General features: G+C 38.6%; 1 protein-coding gene across 3 annotated transcripts in view; it reads left to right on the top strand.

Moving 5' to 3' along the window:
* PTPN13 (protein tyrosine phosphatase non-receptor type 13) overlaps positions 1-17,763 on the top strand; it is a 117,742-nt gene that overhangs the window by 14,965 nt on the left and 85,014 nt on the right. For all 3 annotated transcript variants that reach the window (XM_051790894.1, XM_051790895.1, XM_051790893.1), the window contains exon 2: positions 10,893-11,012. In XM_051790894.1, the coding sequence (XP_051646854.1) occupies positions 10,898-11,012 (115 nt within the window). In that variant the 5' untranslated portion in view covers positions 10,893-10,897. The remainder of the gene's footprint in view (positions 1-10,892; positions 11,013-17,763) is intronic.

Raw genomic sequence — 17,763 nt, 5'->3', positions numbered from 1 at the left:
AGGAAAGGGAAACATCTTTGATATCACTTGAGCAGCAGTTAAGTACTTTCAAGAAGTAGCAGTTAAATAGGTAACTTTTTCTCTGGAATGTTAGTCGCTTTTGGAGAGAAGAACTTGCTGTGAAGTCTCTTGTGAGGACAGGGCTATAAACAGATGATGGATGCCTTTGAAGTGCTTCTCAGGAAATGGTTCTACCCTTTGAGACTTGTTAGTGCTACACTTGCAGTACGGCACCTGTAGAGCGAAGAACTGGTTTCTGGACAGATGGAGGTCTGTATTAGAGTTGCAGCCCATCTGCTGGTACCCCATCTGTTTTTTACAGAATCTTATTTAAATCTGCCTTGGCCAAATCCTTTAATAGGCTCTAGGGACCCTCTAACAGGGCTTTCAGGTAGTTCCTGCTGACTTTCCAAAACAGATCAGTGTTCCGGCCGTTTGTCCTTCAGGGTTTTTTACAAGTCTGTTTGTCCTTCGGGGTTTTTATCTTGTCCTTAAGCAGAAACTTAAAACAAAAGGGAATTGTTTAGTCTATATGCAATATATACATGCACACAAATGAGCATACACATTTTATATAGCTGGATGGTAACATAATACATGCATATGTATATGCATATGTGTGGGGACACTACACACTCTTTATCAAAGAGCGAGCACTGTAAAAAGCACGTCCTTCCTGAGGGCCAATGGAAAGTTCAGAGAGCCAGGTATGTAAACTCACTTGCCAGTGCTTCTCATTTCCTTAGAATCAGGTTGCCCTAATTTGAAGCAGGAGCTTATTGCTTATTGTTCCATGGACAAGTCAAATCCAACCAGCTGGCTGTTCACAGCTGTACCATTTCCTCGAAGTGTTTATGTTTCCTGATCGGGTGTCAGTATGAGAAATAGAGTACAATCAGGTATCTCAGTTATGAAGAGGTAGATCTCTAGAGGTTGGTTCTGCCTTGGAAATGTATGAAGTTGCTATATAAAGTTAGTCACTGATTTCCCCCTGCTTAAGTTGTTTTAGCATAAATTTTCGTGAAGATTTTCACACCTAATAGGAGGATAATGTATCATAGACAATTTAAGTTACATTTGGCACGTGTAAAAATTATAAATCTTACATCTCATACTACCATGTCTGAGTAGAGAAAAGCTCTCTGAGAACAAAATTACTTTTTTTTTTTCCTGCTACAGAAGAGTGAAGAAAATGCAGTACTCTTGATAATTTGCTACTGTGCTTGAATTAGCTTGTATTTCAAGCTAATTCAGATAAGTAGAGCAAGGATCTCTCACCTTATGCCTTGGTCCTTAAGACATAGCTTTTCTTGTGTGTACACTTCTTGACAGCTGAAATGTAGGCCTATGTTCCATCTTGTCTGTTTTTCAGGGTAGAAATTCAGACTTTCACAATAAGAATTAGTCATCACTTGTGTGAATAATGGCTTTACACCCAGACAGGTGAGTTCACAGATAAGATATCCATGGTGTCATCTATCTGCAGACCTTGCAATGTTCTGTTCCTTATGCCATATCTTTTTTATTTTTTTCACCAGAAATGAACCAAAGAAATCCTAACTGAGCAGGCAACACATTTTTTCTGCTGCAAATCCTGTGTTTCTGTGTTGCCTGTGTTGTAGAGCCTATGTAGTCGCTTCAAGAAGTCTACATTTCCAGGGAGTTGGGAATATTACTTTTTTGAGCACCAAAGACTGCAGAAATGGTGCACAATAGACCCTCCTGATGGATAGTGCCCTCAGGCATCCTGAAGTTTGAGTATACTTCTTCCCCAGCTGTAGGGCTCCCTCAGAATTATTCCTGACAATTACCAGAAACTAAACCATCATTTAGGATCATGTCTGAGAAGAGTGTTGTATTTGGGAGATGGTCTATCTCCATCAGTAATTATTTAGACTCTCATCAACTGTTTCCACCAAGTCACAAGCAGAAAAAATGTGTATGAGGATGTAGTTCAGTTTGGGGCATTGGGTAAGAAAGCCATTGGAGCATTCGTAGCAACTGATTAGCTGAAGACAATACTGGCTAGGTGGTTAACTTTTATTATTGTATTTTTTATTATAATTTTCATGGCGAAAACCAAGCGAACATGCAAGTGCAGTAATTAGAAATATTGCTAAATGGGGTGATCCATGTGGGAGTTTGTTAGCTTCCATATTAAACTAAATGATTACTTAAACAAAAATCCTTGTGTTGTAGTAGTGCAGCTTCTTTACCTGAATACGTGTAAGGTAAAGCAGCGCTGGAGGAACCAGATACAGGTAGATGTCATTGTCAGACTTGGTTCTGTTACTCAGCCAGTTTTATTTCTCTTATTGAGTATTGTTTCCTTCCCAGGCAGGACACATGAAATAGCTTTTAGTCTGAACCATACTCTGAATACCAGACATGCATTTTGGTTGAGTACACAAGTCATGCTCCCTGCTAGCAGCTCGCTTTCCTGTGATCAGTGTGTAAGGGTGCTGCTTTCAAACCAAGAACACAACAGAACTGTTTCTGAAACTAGTGCATTTTCTCAAGTGCCATACATGAGGTTGTTCTAACTGTGGAGAGACTACTTGGGTGCCATAGTGAGGTATCTCTTCTGCTAATTTCTTTTTCCAAAATGTCTAATAGTCAAACATGTGAGGCTGACAAAGATTGTTATGCTCAAATCCACCTTTCTCCCCCAGGAGGAAAAAGTCTCAAAACCCAAGTGAACCATGTAGTTTACTCACCATAATGACAACAAAAGCCATTTGTTGAAGGATTAGATATGAATATATAAATTTAAAATATGGCTTCGAAGTAACATATGGTAGGGACAATCTTTGTACTTGTTAAGAGTATGTTGACTTCTAAGTTACTTACAAATATACTACAAACCTAACACTTTTCCTTATTACTAAAGTTGGTGGGTATTAATGATTTCCCCTCCCTCCCCCTGTATTAACACATTAACCTAGTATTTCTAGACCTGTCTGGAAGACTTTCTAGTGCCACATTGAAGAAAATAAAGAATTCTTACTGTCTTGGCTTAATTTCTTGCTGATCTAGTTGTGCTGCCTTCGTTATACTGGTTATTACGTTACTGCAGGGGCTGTCTTACCAAGAAGAGGCATTTATAAAGCAAAATACCTTTCTCTGTTACTGAGACTGAAAGGATTAACATCTGACAGAATGTGAACCTTTCTGTACTAGAGAATTTATCCAGTGTAGTAAAAGTTGTATCACTTCGTTACCACAGAAGGGGCCTTAAACTAAGCTTTTCAAAATCTACTCTGGAGTAAGTTTATCCATTAGTGAAGTTATCTGCTGTGCAGTACTGACTTTATGAGTACCTGTTAAATCAGTGGAACTTACTTGTAGAGTCACTGAATTTCCAGTCTGTGGTAATTTATATCTTGGTGCTAAAATATTTGAGTATTATTCTTCTCAAACATTGTGGATCGATTATAAAGAAAATAATATTGTAGTGAATGGAAAAGTAGTCACTGTACAATTGCCACTGCTTATTTGACTTGCTCACCAGAGCCTCAGTGTCTTATTTGTAGATAGTTGTAGAATGCCACAGATGGTGGGAAGTAGTACTTAATGACTTAGAATAATGCTTCCTAGTGACTCCATGTATTTAAATCATGTGCCTGCTACTATTTCTGTTCCCCTGACAATAGATTTGATTCCCTCTTCAGCAGCGCTGAGAGCTGCAAGTAAGGACAGACTTCAGTCATGACCTTTCTATAGTATGTGAGGAATGTGTAGCTCTTGCATGCAACAATGGAATAACTGCTGGACTAAAGCTGGAGGTGCCATTCTTACTGCCTTTTATCTGATAGACAGTATATCATCACTCCATAATGGAATTATGTTGTCAATAGTAAGATGTGGTTTGCTTCTGATTATTTCAGGTCATTAGAAGAGTTTCATCTGTGAATTTGTGTAAATAAGGATGTTATTGGTTCATCCTCTATTTGAAAATGTTACTATTGCCAAGCTAGTTTGTAGACCTGAAATTTTTGCTTTTCGTTTCTAAAGCTTGCCTTAGTCACAGGTCCTCTGTTCCTACTTAGCAATTAAAATGAAAGTTGCAAGTATGAGAAATGCATCAAGGAGACATGCCTCTCCAAGGTGGAGCAGATCAACAGCAAAATAAGGGAGTTGCCCAAGAATCTTACACCGACAATTAAACAAAGAGAGGGATACAAGAGTCATGCTGCGATTTATGTGGATTAAGCTTACTTTGTAGTGATAATTATATACTCTTCTGAATAAAATTTTAATATCAAATGTGAAACATCAGCTACCCTCATGTATAAAAAAGCATTCTACAGTTGCCTAGAAAACATGACTTTCATGATCATTATATACATTTTGGACTGGATTTACTAGTTTGCCTTACACGAAGCTTCAGATAAACAAGTTTATCTGGTTCTGGTGATAGAGAGACAGAAGAGCAAGGGAGGAAGTCAGCACTAACCCTTGCTTGTCTTCCATTGGGAGTTCAGTCCAGTGCCAAAAGCTGGTTTCTTTCCACCTTCCAGGAAAGAAGGCAAGTACTTTTGAGTAAAATAAACACTGCTTGTCCTGGAGGTGCGAGGCAAGATTCTCAGTATGTCACATTCTTCTGTCTTTCAGATATGGGAATGTAAGACTGATTTAAGGCTTTGAAAGGAGAAATGCCAACATCTCATCTGTTCATCTGTGTATGCTCAAATAAAAGGCCAACATTTATATTTCTGGGAGCGTTCTCACATTCTTTGTGTTTTACCACACATTTGAGCAAGTTTCTGTTCCTTACTTAGGAGGTTTGAGCTCAACCAGCAGGCTATCAGTTTGAAGAGGAAATGCAATTTTCAAGAAATTTTCTTGATTATAGTTAGAGAATTTGCCCAGGAGCATGAGACTGTTTTGCTGACATTTCATCCTGTCTGCCTGCAGGAGAGAAAAAGAGGAGAACATTGAAGGAAAAATGTGAGTGGAAGAAGCTAATCTCTTCCACAGTGGGAGGGGAGGGCAAAAGTGCTTGGCTTGTAATACTAATCTCTGCTGACCTCTCCAAAATGAAGGAGAAAGGAATAGTGTTATTATCAGGAAGCAGGTTGAATGAAAAGCACCATGAAAGTGTGGGTTTTTTCACAAAAACTTTGGTTCACCTGATTTCTGGGCATGTCTTTAGAGACTTAAAAAAGAGGTGGGAGATGAGATTTGGATCTTGTGGGGATTTTTGTCCCTTCTTTGTGTCTATTGGACAAATGAAAAAAATAGTTATGACACAAGGGTTTGTTTCCTTATCCTTCAAGAGAGTAATTGAGAATAATGTGCAGTAATTGACTTGAGAGCAAGATTCTAAAAAAAAATAAATAATTCTTTAAACATAGTTGACTTGATTAGCTTGTGTATGTGCCTTGATTGCGTGCTTGACTTGTCTATTTGCAAATAATGCCTTATTTTCTGGACTGTCTATGCAAATTAGACCTGCAGGTATAGGAAACCACATTTTATGTGTGTATTTGAAAATAAGGTTTCAAAGACTACTGAAGCACAAGCTTTCTAACTTGGCTCCAGGGTTCTGCACTTAAGTGCAGTTTCAGCAACAGTATTATAGGGGATAAAGTAATTGGTAGATGTAGTCCAGGTCTTGTTCGGGGGTGTAAGATGTGGGTCAATGTAAATAAATTGAATAGATGCCAGGATTCTGAAATTAGAGGGCATGATAATGACTTAAGATGCTTAGGTTCTGAAGTGGGAGAGACCAGACTTTCGAAACTGTTCAGGTCTAACTCCAGTTCAGTGTCACTGTGGCTTGTGCATGTTGAGTACTTTCAGAAAGCACTTCAAGCTCAGTGAGTGCTGAATGAAAGTGTCAGTGTTCTATTTTCAGGCTGCTAATCATGGCCTGAGAAAGGTGAATTTTAAGAGGCTCTCTTGGACAGAATTGTCTTGTTAAAGGTTCTTCTGCTTCAGGCATTGCCATCTACAGGGAAGAGGCCTAGAAGGGGCTCTTGGCTTATCTGCTAAGAGAAAAGTGTTCCTTGGAAACTGCCACTTTTTACCTAAGTATACCTGTGGAGCAAAGGGGCAATATTGCCTGTATTTGGGACAAATAAAGTCAGGTAACAGTGTTTTCCATGGAAGAAATAAGGTGGGCTTTTTCACGCAGAAAGTATTTTGGAGGTATATAGAGCCTTCCTGCTATCTCTTCTCTGTTTTAAATTTTGTTGAAGGATAAAAATGAATACCAGAGCATTTTATGCGATTATCTAGAGATTCTAACAGTGTTTTTATATTCTAGATTTTTTTTTCCACTACCTCTAGCATATCTAAAAACAGAGTGTGTGCCTAGAGCAGCTGCCCTCCATCTTTCTTGGCAGCATATTCTGATGAGATATCAAGTATAGGATTCAAATATGGGGGATTGCAGGCATTTCAGTTAGCTGATGTTGTTAAAACATAGCTTTTGACTGAAAGTTTTCACTCTGAAGTTACAATGTGGGGAAAAATGCTGATGCACAAGGTAAGGAAAAGGGCAAAGGATATGTGTTACTGATACCAAAGCATGAATTTGTCCAGCATCTGCTAAGTTGAAGCAGTGTAATCTTTTGACTTTCAGTCTGGTTTTGGAAAGTTTTTGACAAAAATGTCTGCTATTACAGTCTTTATTAATCACAGTTATAGCAATAGCTTGTTAATATTTTGGCTGGCAACAGTTCAGTAAAATTTAGAAAGAATAGACCATTAAAATTTTCCTAATTCTTGGTTGCTCTTAGAGACCTTCAATTTCAAATTTTAAATGTGCAAGGAAAAATGGTGGTGATTGTGGGAAATGAGAATTTTGAGCATTTAACTTCTGTTTTGCATACATAATTTAAAAGTGTTTTGGAGACTTTGCAAGTTGTAGACAAAAAGTATATCTCTTGCAAATGTGCTTTCCTTTGTACTTTGGACAGAGCAAGTGGGAGGCCACCTCATGTGCCATGTTGGTACTGTTTGCGTATTCCATGGGTGTTGAGCTCTTAACGTTGGTTGCTGGGACTTTAAAGTGCAGGGGCAAGGAGTTTACTGAGCTTGATTTACAGGCAAGAGACAGAAGTACCCATCCCACTCATCGGGGAGTGTGTGAGTTGTCTGTCTTAGAGGGAGGAGCTGTCAGCTGCTCCTCATGAGGCACATAGGCTTTTTAAAGGAAGTACCTGAGATATGGGAGAGGCCTCTGGCTTAAGCAGCACTTTTTCCTGTAACTGCACTGCCTGCATGGCTTAAGGCTGAGTTGTGTGGAGGGTGAGAAATCACGTGCAGAGCTTGTTGATACAAATGATTTACGCCTGAATTTACTCTCTTGTCCTGGAGTGTAAAAGCTGCCTCCACATGACGTGATTCCTTTCCTGCGGAAAGAGTGCTTCTGTTGGTCTGGGAGTAAATTCTGTCCCAGAGAAAGCAACCTTCCAGCTTCATGTCTGTGCATCTCCACTGTTAAATATTTTCATTTGTCCACTGTCTTCTGACACTATGTTTTGCTCTGTGCTGTGTGAGTGTCCCTGTTTGGATGTTCAGTGGCTCTGATCATGCCTGGGTTTTGGGTGTACGGGTAATCCATGCCCTAACAGTTCATGTGGAGTTCATATCACCACCTAACCCTTTGGTGTTCCTCTTGACCATGACTACATCTGGACTTCTCACCTCGTGAGGCAAGGTGCAGAAACAGGATGGGTTTCACTTTGTAAGCTTCCCGATCCCATTTCCAGCAAAGTGTTGGTGTGGCTTTGTACTAAGATGCCATCATAATGCTGTCCTAAGAAAAAGGGAAGTGGACTCGTCCTTGATGCACCTTTCAGTGTTCTTTAATCTGTCCATTCTCATTACAAGGAGTGAAAGAAGCAGGGCACAGGATTCCATCAGGGAGAGGAACATTGCAAGAAAAATGGCCTGTTGGAATATGACTAAGAGTCCATTGAGAACTCTGCCAGTGCATCTAGATTTCTTTACCAGTAAACCTGAAACACTGAAAAACACAGGGACTGCCAGGAGCATCTTTGGATATTTGAAACAGACTCACTTGTACTGTTTGTACAAGAGAAGAGCCTTTGTTTTACTTGCAGTTTTGAATTCTGTGCGCCTTCCTGAAATCTGCTCACCCTCTCTCCTTGGATTGCCTCCTCTTTGCTCAGTTGAAATCAGCTGAAAGTTTACCCCCAGCAGAGATAATTTGTCTTTATTCTGTCTTTCCTGCATTTCAAGAGGTTGCTGTTCTTAGTCTGTTGTCCCCTGTTGGTATCACCCAGCTTCTTTTTTTGGAGTTCTTATACATAGGAGTTTAAATACACATTTTAAATGATGATATATATTTTAGATGGAATGTTTTACAACTGTATAGCTGCTGACATAACTGCAATTAGATGAGAAGATAGGCAGTCTATAGTTTTGATATGGTATTCTACAAAAACTTTATGTGTTTTTCTCTCACAAAAATTACTTGATACTGTCCTTATGTTGCAATTTATGCAAATGCTCGGGTGTTGCACAAACCCAAAAGCTTTTGTATTTATTAAGCATTTAAGTTTCTGTATTCACAAGGGACCAGGTACTACTGAAGATTCCCAGAATCTAAGAAGACAGCGAATTTGGAAAAATTATGCATTGCTAACATTAGCATTCCTAAAAATTTCTTGTGAAATTTCTTGTGAAAATTCCTTGTGAAAAAAATCTGACACAAACAAACGTGGGGAAAAATATGTATTGTGCGAGGCACTTCCACTGTCAGCTCCATCGTGTTAAATTGGTTCCAGGTGGGCTGTACAGGTGGAGAAATCTGACCAGGGATTTGCCCCTCAACAGCTTTATCCCAGCTTGCTTCAGTCAGTTCCTTGGTGAGAGAAGGGTTTTTTGTGAAAGGTTCTTTAATCTTTACAGCCAGTGGTGTGGCCCATTCAATGCTGGGACAGACAAGCACTGCAGCTTAAAGATACTTTCCAGGCAGAAAAGTTACAGAGTTTCAGAGAAAGTTACTAAAAAGTTACTGAAACAGATTCGTTTCAATAAGAGTCCCACTCAAATCCCAGTTTGTGCCGTTTTTCACGTGGCTCCGTTTGTAACTACTGTTTTTTGATGGATTCTCCTTGGGCTTTCAAAATCAGTTTAAAGTGTTTTGGGTTTGGTGTGTTGTGTGTTTGATTATTTCTCAAACTACTGCTGTCTGTAATATGCAAGCAGATGTTGTTGCTTTTACTGCTGCAGCTGAGGCCTGGGTGGCTGGGTGGATACTCAGAGGCTTCTTACTGTGATCGAGAAATTTTTTTGTGTAGGATTCTTTTACTGTGGATGTAATGTTTTTGGGAGCCTCAGCAGACATGCTTTTGGTTTCTCTTGTGTTGTTAAATGGGGAATTGGCTTATATCTGCTACAGAACAGTCCACACTATTTAATCACAGCTGAAAGGATTTGGGATTTTGCAGGATGGGGAAAAGGGGAGTGACAAAGAAGGATTTTGGAGCGGATTGTTGTTGATGGCATTATGATCAGCATACTCCTTTAGAATATTTAGCACAAAAATTTTTCATTTGCAGTTCATGTATTTTTGGTCCCTAGGACAAGATGAGATCTTTTAATCTGAATAATCCAGACAGTGTGATTCTAGATATACATACTGAAATTTCAGACTGTGCCATGAAATCACAGAATTCCCTGGTACAGATGATAGACCAGATACTCACTCTGTACCAGGTGTAGGTGAATCCCATGCTGACTAGAAACACATTTATCTCCGGTTTTTCATCCATTTATAAGAAGTCTGTATGGGTTTTCCATACAGACATATTCATTTTGAATGGCTTATTTATTTTTCTCTTTGGGAATTCAGATTTCATCTTTCTTTTAAATGTATTCTGGATCTGCTTTGCCTTGCAGATCTTTTGGTGATGACTTTTGAACATTAATTGTTGAAAATAGATCTGGCTTACTAATAGGCAGAATAATTGAATGCTGGAAACTGGCAAGTTGTGAAATAAGGGAAAATAAACTGTGCTGAAAAGCAGCCAGCAATATGTAATTTTTCAATACTGTAGTTAGAAATTCTAGCTGAAAAGGCTCTGGGTAGTTACTTCAGCAAGTATCTTCAAAGCTCATGTTTTCAGATAGAAACAGCAGCATATTCAGCCTTTTATGTTGCCATCACGTGTATAAACCTGGTTATATGTAAGTAAAAACACATGGAAGGCACGAAACTGCCTAGACATTTGGGAAACTAAATATAGGTAGTCAGCCTGTCCTTCTTGCAAATCGTTAGGTGAATATCCATGAGTGTACATCTGAGCCAGGATTGCATGCTGATGGGGAGGCTCTGGCTGGAGATTTAAAGGAAGAGGGAGGAGCCTCCAGCAGTACCATTGGGTCATGAAAGCTGTTGATGCCAGTTACTGATCTCCAGGCAATAAGCATTGCCTATGGGACTGTCTTTTCCATTTCCAGCAGCAACTTTGGAGCCTTTGAGAAATAACAAACTCACCCTGTGAAAATATATTCCTAACAACAGCTTAAACCTGTCAAAATAATGTTAAAAACTGATTTATTTTAATGAATCTGTAACTACTAAGCAGTCAGTCATTTTTATAAACAGAGCAAACTCTTACCCATAGCATATGGACTAATGCCAGCTTGTTGAGTTTACTGATTTAGAGCCTGCAGTATTATTATGGATGGTTGTTGTCTTAACCCAAGTTTTATATCTTCATGGTAGCAGGTAATCAAAGTTCTTCATTGCCATGGAGAATATTTTTTATTATTTATATTTGATGGGTTCTATTAATGTTAGAGAATTTTTGTGACTGAGAATTGAAAATGGGCTATTACTACTTGGAACAGTGCATGCAAGAAGAAGATAACTCTTATGTAGTCTTAAATCAATCTGTTTTGTTTCCCAGGTAACATGCATGTGTCACTGGCAGAGGCTCTGGAGGTTCGGGGGGGACCCTTGCAGGAAGAGGAAATATGGGCTATTTTGAATCAAAGTGCAGAGAGCCTTCAAGAACTATTCAGAAAAGGTAAGCATTTTTAAAGACTGATGCGTACAGAACTGGAAACATCTTGGTTATGTGTAGGTGCCATATAAGTAAACTGCCTTGTCCTTCCTGGGCTCTAAACCCAGATAACAACTTGCTCCTAGGTTGTCTTTGGGTAAGTACCTAGCTGCACCCCAGCCCAAAGGATGTTTTCACCTCATGTTCTGTCAGAACCTGTGGCACATCCAGTTTCATATAGTGATAACTTTACTTTGGTAGGAATCTACGACAGAGTTTTTGCATTATTTTAGACTCACTGAAATGAGATGGAAACATTAACAAAAAAAAGTGATGAATAAGTCTGAGACCATTGGAGCACTTTGGTACTGAAGGGGATGTAGAAATAGGTACAGTACAGTGCAGTTGTGACCAGTCTGCTCTGAAGAAGTGTAGCCTCAAGTAAGACAAAGGTGAGCAACAGAAAACTTGACCAGAGGAGGTATCATTCCCCAGAATTCAAGTAGCAACACTTATATAGCTACTGAGAGAAATGTGGTGTCATCTTGTACTTCAGAAGAGTGGAAGTCAGTATTTCTCCTACACTCCCCCAATTTAGTAGGCTCTAAGCTGAGCATTGGCCATATTGCTAATAATGTACATTTTAGCACTAAGTCTGAGTATGGAGCTATTCTTCTTCCTTATGTTTTCCTTTCTTTTCTTTAACATTTGTAAATCCTTAAGGCCCTTCCTTCCCTTTTTTGCTTTTTATAGCAATAAAAGCTTAACTCAGATACTGAACTTCAGTAGCATCTTTAACCTGGTCTCAGATAACATATGTTCCCATGATGCATCTTAGTATTTCAGCATATTTATGGGAGTCATCTCTTTGTATAAAAACATGCATATGTAAGCTTAATCAGTTTTATTTATGAAAAATCAAATGGCTCACACTCTGAAAATATTCACTGTTTTGCCACATTGCTCTGCAGGGGTCACATCTTTGTTATTGAGGGCAAAATATTTTGTACTTTTTGCATGTATTTGATTTAGAATTTCATCAAGATTCAACATCTAAGTTGGTTTGGGTTCGTTTTTTTTTTTTTTAAGATTTGGTTTAGATGATCTGTCAAATCAGACACTATATCTGTCTTATGCATTGCACAACCTGTGAAAGTAATCTCTGTTGGATACTTCACAGACTCCAAAGAAGGCAGATGTGAGCAGAAGCTGCTATATGGTGCTTGATTTCTGATTGAGTTTGACTTAGCATTATAAATATTAATTTTATCAACTTATTCAAAATATTTCTTGGTAGGTGAATTATGGGTGGGTTTGATATCCTATGCAAATTTACCTTTTTCCCTTTACCAGCGAGCTCACAGCCCATGTGTGGTAAGAAGTGTTCTCTGTTAGGAATGCTGAGTTTATTGTTGCAGTTTAATCAACTGTCCTGTCCTGCTGCTTCTCATACTGCAAGAAGGGGAAACCTGGCATCTTCTTTCTCTCTCTTTCACTCTTTATTGTCTCTTGGAGACAATCAGAAGAATTACTTCTTTTGAGAGGGCAGGCTGTTAAAACCTTGATTAAAGAGAGATCTTGAATGATTAGAGGTTTACTCTTGTAAACTTTACAGGAACTGACACATGGAGCTCCATCTTGTAATCCACCTGCAAGATCATAGTTGTATGAGTATATAATAGTGAAACCACTTAATTTAGACCACTTTATACTAGGTCTAAATTCTTTCCAAGGAAGTCTCCACTGAAAATAAGGGCTCACCCTTTCTTGTCCTGAGAGTAACTCAGAGAAGAGTTATCACAATAACTATGAAGACTGCATGCAAGCATTGGCAACGAGAACACAGCCCTCCTTCAGAAGGACAAGTCCTGAAAGATGTGAGCACAAAAGGGAAATCTGCCTCAGGACTTCTGATGTGTGCTTTTTAAGGCAGGAGAATGTTTGCCAGCCAAGACTGGCTAAGGTGGCAGAAGCTTCTGATCTCACTTCCTATCAGTGAAGACCAAAACACACATTCAGATAAAATCAGTGCCAGAAGAATCTGTCTCTTCTTGGAGATGAAGCTGTTTTATTGAGTTGTTTTTCTGCTAGTTCAGCAAACTATTTTCAGTGGCATGCTATTAATTAACCTGGGATATAGCCTGTGGTAAAAGGCACGTCAAGAGACACTCAAATGAAAGAGCTTTACTGTGTAACTAAGGTTGATAAAGGCAATCTAATTCCTCCCAGCAAGATTTGGATAACCAGGCAGTCTTTAATGAAGATTTGCCTTCACAAAGGAAGCAATCTAGAAACCTTTTTTGGTCATCTTGAATATTGCTTCTATGCTGGCTTGTAAAGATGCATTATGGATGTGCAGGAACAGAGAATGCAAAGGTTCCTGTTGGCTTGTCTGACTCAAATTTTTTTCATTATTTATGGAAGACTTGTAGCAAAGAGATTTCCTAGAGAAATCTTGGTTTCCTTGGTCAAATTTCAGACCCATTTCTTCCATGCATATGGTGTGAAAGAACTACAGTGGAAGTGCAGGTGTATAGCTCTGAAGTCCCTGCTCATGCAATTCTGTAACAAATTTTAAGCTTTGATGACTGTTTTGTACACTAAGTTTCTTTAAAAAAAATAAAATAAGGCATGTTGTTCAACAGTCTGTGCTCCAGCTGTTTTGTAATGAGGTGGATAAAAAGGCCGTGGAAATCATCAACTCTTAAATTGCCATCTGTTGGCAGCCTCCCCACACCAGCCCAGCAACCACACACACTTAAAGGGATTACCAGCCCAAGTAACCATTTATTTGTGTATCTAATCCTAGTAGAGTTTTGGTAGTTTGTTTGAAGTTGGGAATCTTGCTATTACTCTGTCAACTGAGAACCTGTTCTTCAATTAATTTCTTTTTTTAAACTGGTTTCTGGAAATTAGGGAAAAATTCCCAAAACAAGCTTCTGTTGCAGATTTGATGACTTCTTGATATATAAAAGCTCTGTGTGTCTTTTAGTGAGTCTAGCTTCTTATCCATCAAACCACTTAGTAAAAGAAGCACAGAATGAAAATCCATGTCTTACGTGGTTAATTCTATATCACACCATGTCTAATTCAGTGACTGATACAGAAGTGTTCATATTTTCATCCCTATTAATATTTACAATTCTAACAGATGTTGAACTCCTTAAAAATATTTCACAAATTTATTTCAATCATTATAAGCAGTGAAAGCTTAGATGGAAATGCCCAGTTGCTGATCAGTGATTTAGAAGATCAGCTCTGGTAGCTGTTCTGTCAGCATATTATAAGCTGTTAAATGAAGGAGAAACACAATCTAGGACTCAGTTGCAGATCTGACATCAGTTTTAGTGGTAATGTTGAGATTAATCTGGAGATTTGAAAAGGCCGATACCAGACCTGCCCTTCTCTTACATCTGTTTAATTATCTGCAATAACTATTTTGTTGTTGAAAGGGTGTATCAGCTGTTTCAGACATGCTGTATCTTGCACTCAGTACTCCATGAGGTCAAAGGAAGAAGTCTTTGAAGTAATCTCAAATGTGAGTGTATAAGCGTAAGGGGAGTGCTGTGCTGTGCTCACTGCTGCTGAGAGTTATAAAACAAGCGTCCCTCTAATTTGGTAGGTTTAACTAGAAAAAGATTTATCAAAACTTGAAAGTGGAAAAGACTTCATCTTGCTTAGGCCACTCCTATGCTAAAGTGTGTACTGAGGATTCTGAAAATAGTTGGACCTTATGTTTGGAGACACGTATCTAAAGGAAGGAGGAAGAGAAGGAGAAAAATGTGTCTGATATTAGAAAGACGTGTTGAGCAGAGAAAGACACTTGGCAAGTTGACTGTCTTGCAAATTTGTATGTGGGAAATGATTTATGTAAAGAGAAGTTACATCATCAAAAAGTGGATGTGAAGAAGGAAGACTGTGGTTTTTGGGGACCTGTAAATCTTGTTGACATACTATTGTACCTGCTTAGCTTGAGCAAGTCTAATGAAAAAAAGGAAGGTAAAGTGTGAACTGTGTTGATGGGACTAATGGTGGGTCCCAAATAATCACAGATGTAGTTGGGATGGAGGAGGAAGTAGATTGCTTTGATTGACAAGAGGGAAAACGCACTAGGAAGGCGAAAAAACCAAATCATCATTTTCCACCCAGTCCTTGCTGGCAGGCATTAAATGATGGCTTTTCCCCCTTACCAATATCTGTTAAGGAATGGTTTTACTTTTTCTCACCTCCTGGTAGTATTTGATCTTTTGGTTGCTGAGAAGGAAAGAGACTGGGCTTTTGTAATTTTGTTGGGTTTTTAAAAATTCATTACTTTATATTCCTTATCCCTTCCTCCATCCTCCACTCTTCACCCTGCACCAAATGAGGCTCAGTTACTACTGGTGCTCTTTCCAGAACTCTCTACTGGATGTTGTCAGCATAACAACAAAGTCTAATGTGGTGTTATGCTGACTGGGAAGCAACTTGGGAACAATGTGTGTGATCTCAGGATTTAATAGTTCACCCTGTTTCTTGCTCCAGAGTTCTCAGGACAGTGTTCAGTTAGTCCCTCAGTGTTTCCCCTTGTGCTGCTGGTTTCCATCCCTTTGTGCCCAAGGCAGAGGGAGCAGAAGTGCTCAGTGCTGCTTCCCCTGCACACCAGGCGTGCAGGGACATGCTGCACCAGCCCAAAGGAATGTAGGATTTACAGCATAAGTGGTCCCTTGTGCTGGCATAATCCTGGCATGGCTAGGGATGTGTCAGTGGTCTGCCTGCCTCCAGCCTGGCCTGAGCATACAAATTTTCAGGTTCCTTTGCTCTAGGACAAATCTTACTTGTCTCAGTGAGGGCTGTAGAATGAAGCAAGATGTCTGCTGGAAACCTTGTGTATATTTTTGAGTTGTTCTGTGCTTTTTTAAGATACTCGTTTTGTGTTCTGAGAGAAGTGAAATGTGCATCCCTGCTGACCATTTTTGCCAATGGCTGTGGCCTAAGAGAGAAGCAGGGAAAAGACAGAACTGAAGGAGCTCCAATTGTGAATGTAGTTTGGGAATTCAAAATTACCTGCCATCAATATAGTAAAATAGATCCATATATTGTAAAACAGATGAATTTCAAATATCCTATATTAATTTAATGTCTCTTATAATGTGGTGGGTCTTTTTATCTTTGGCTACTTGTATCCTGTTAAAGCATGTAAAGAATTTTTTTTTCCTTTCATTTGTTTGGCAGATGCTCTGTAGCTGAAGATTATTTCTGTTTTTATTGCATTTAAAGCCAGTTCACTGTCTCACTTTTAGTAAGACCACACTATTTATCTCTGTCTTGGCACTGCTTGTTTTAAACTGTGCTCTCACAAGTGTTTTGTTACCAAGTTGCATAGTTCTGGAGTTAACTCAGAAGGCTGGCTCTAGCACAGTTGAAAGCCTGTTGGATAGAGAATTGACCAGCAACCATATCCTGAATTCCAGTGCTTTTAGAAAAATGGGTTTTAAACTTTTTCTTTTCTTTTTTTTTTTTTTTTCCCCTGTATTTTCAGGAGTGTGTTTCTCTTACTGCTCTGGTAAATTATCCTGAAAACATGTTAAAGGGTAGTAGTGTTACTGAAAAATATTTTCTTAAGTTAAATCTATCTGGTTGGAACTTTGAGACAGTTATTTTGGTTTACAATGCATGCCTTAAGGGAGGAAGTGAAGAATGAGTTATTCTACTCTCCTTTGGAACGGTAGGATAGATTCCCAAAGTTTGATAGTATGATCTGCTATATTAGTTACAAGCTAATAATAAGGAATTTAAGAAAATGTTGACAAAACAAGTCTGGCAAAGTCAGCTCTTTTTCTGTAATTAATCACATTCATTTTACATTACTTCAGGTCATGAAGATTGAGTGTGGGTGGATCAATAAATTCAGACTCTATCTGTAGGGAACAGATGCACACTCCTGAGTTTGTTGAAATTAGTATTGGGAAGACTTCAGACTAAATGTGGGGATTTTTAAAATTGTTCTTAAAACTAAATCAAATTTTTATCTCATTAACTCTTTTTTCAGAATATGAAGAGTTTTTATGTGTTTAAAGTATTTGTCATACAAAATGTGAAATTAGGTTAAAGCCTCCACATTACTTAAGGTTCCTGAGTTGGGACTTATAAGAAAACTTACCATATTTTAAGGTGTTGCTTGTTTGGATTATTTTTGTATCAGTGGTGTATACACACAGGGTTATATTTGAAAGTCAATGGCTAGCTATGGTCATCTTCCTAAAACTGTTTTGTAGCTTTGCTTTTCTTGTGTTCATATAATTGGATAGGTCTGTTCACCTTTACATTTCTTTTGTTTAACATCACAACTTACTACCACAACAGTGAGCAGCAGTTGTTCTGCTTTGTTTCAGAGGAAATGGGGTTACAAAATTGAAGGACTTACCTGGTAGATCCTTTTACATCTGATACCTGCAAGCTGTAATTTAATACATTTCCTAGGAGATTAGAAATATTCTAGATTACAAGATAATTGAGCAGTCTAGGAATCAGCACTGTAGGAACATCCTGAGCCGATTGGAGAGTGGAAAATGTTGTTAATGGTGGAGCTGAAGGAGGATATTATTGTTCTGCTGTTGTTGCTTACTATGTAGAAGGAAAAGAAGGACTTGGCATTCAAATGTGTGTTTTCTCATATCTTTGATATATCATGTAGCAGAAGACAGAGCAATTGCCTCTTTGCCTATGGACAAATGAAAGTTAACTTTTATTTTTATTTGGCTAAGAGCTTGTGCCTCCTTCATTGAAACTGAGCTGA

Source organism: Manacus candei, unplaced genomic scaffold (genome assembly GCF_025592945.1).
Source record: "Manacus candei isolate 608988 ecotype Guabito, Panama unplaced genomic scaffold, ASM2559294v1 h1tg000028l, whole genome shotgun sequence".
In the NCBI taxonomy this organism is placed as follows: domain Eukaryota; kingdom Metazoa; phylum Chordata; class Aves; order Passeriformes; family Pipridae; genus Manacus; species Manacus candei.
The sequence above is the reverse complement of the archived record's forward strand: the minus strand, read 5'-3'. Positions and strand labels throughout refer to the sequence as shown.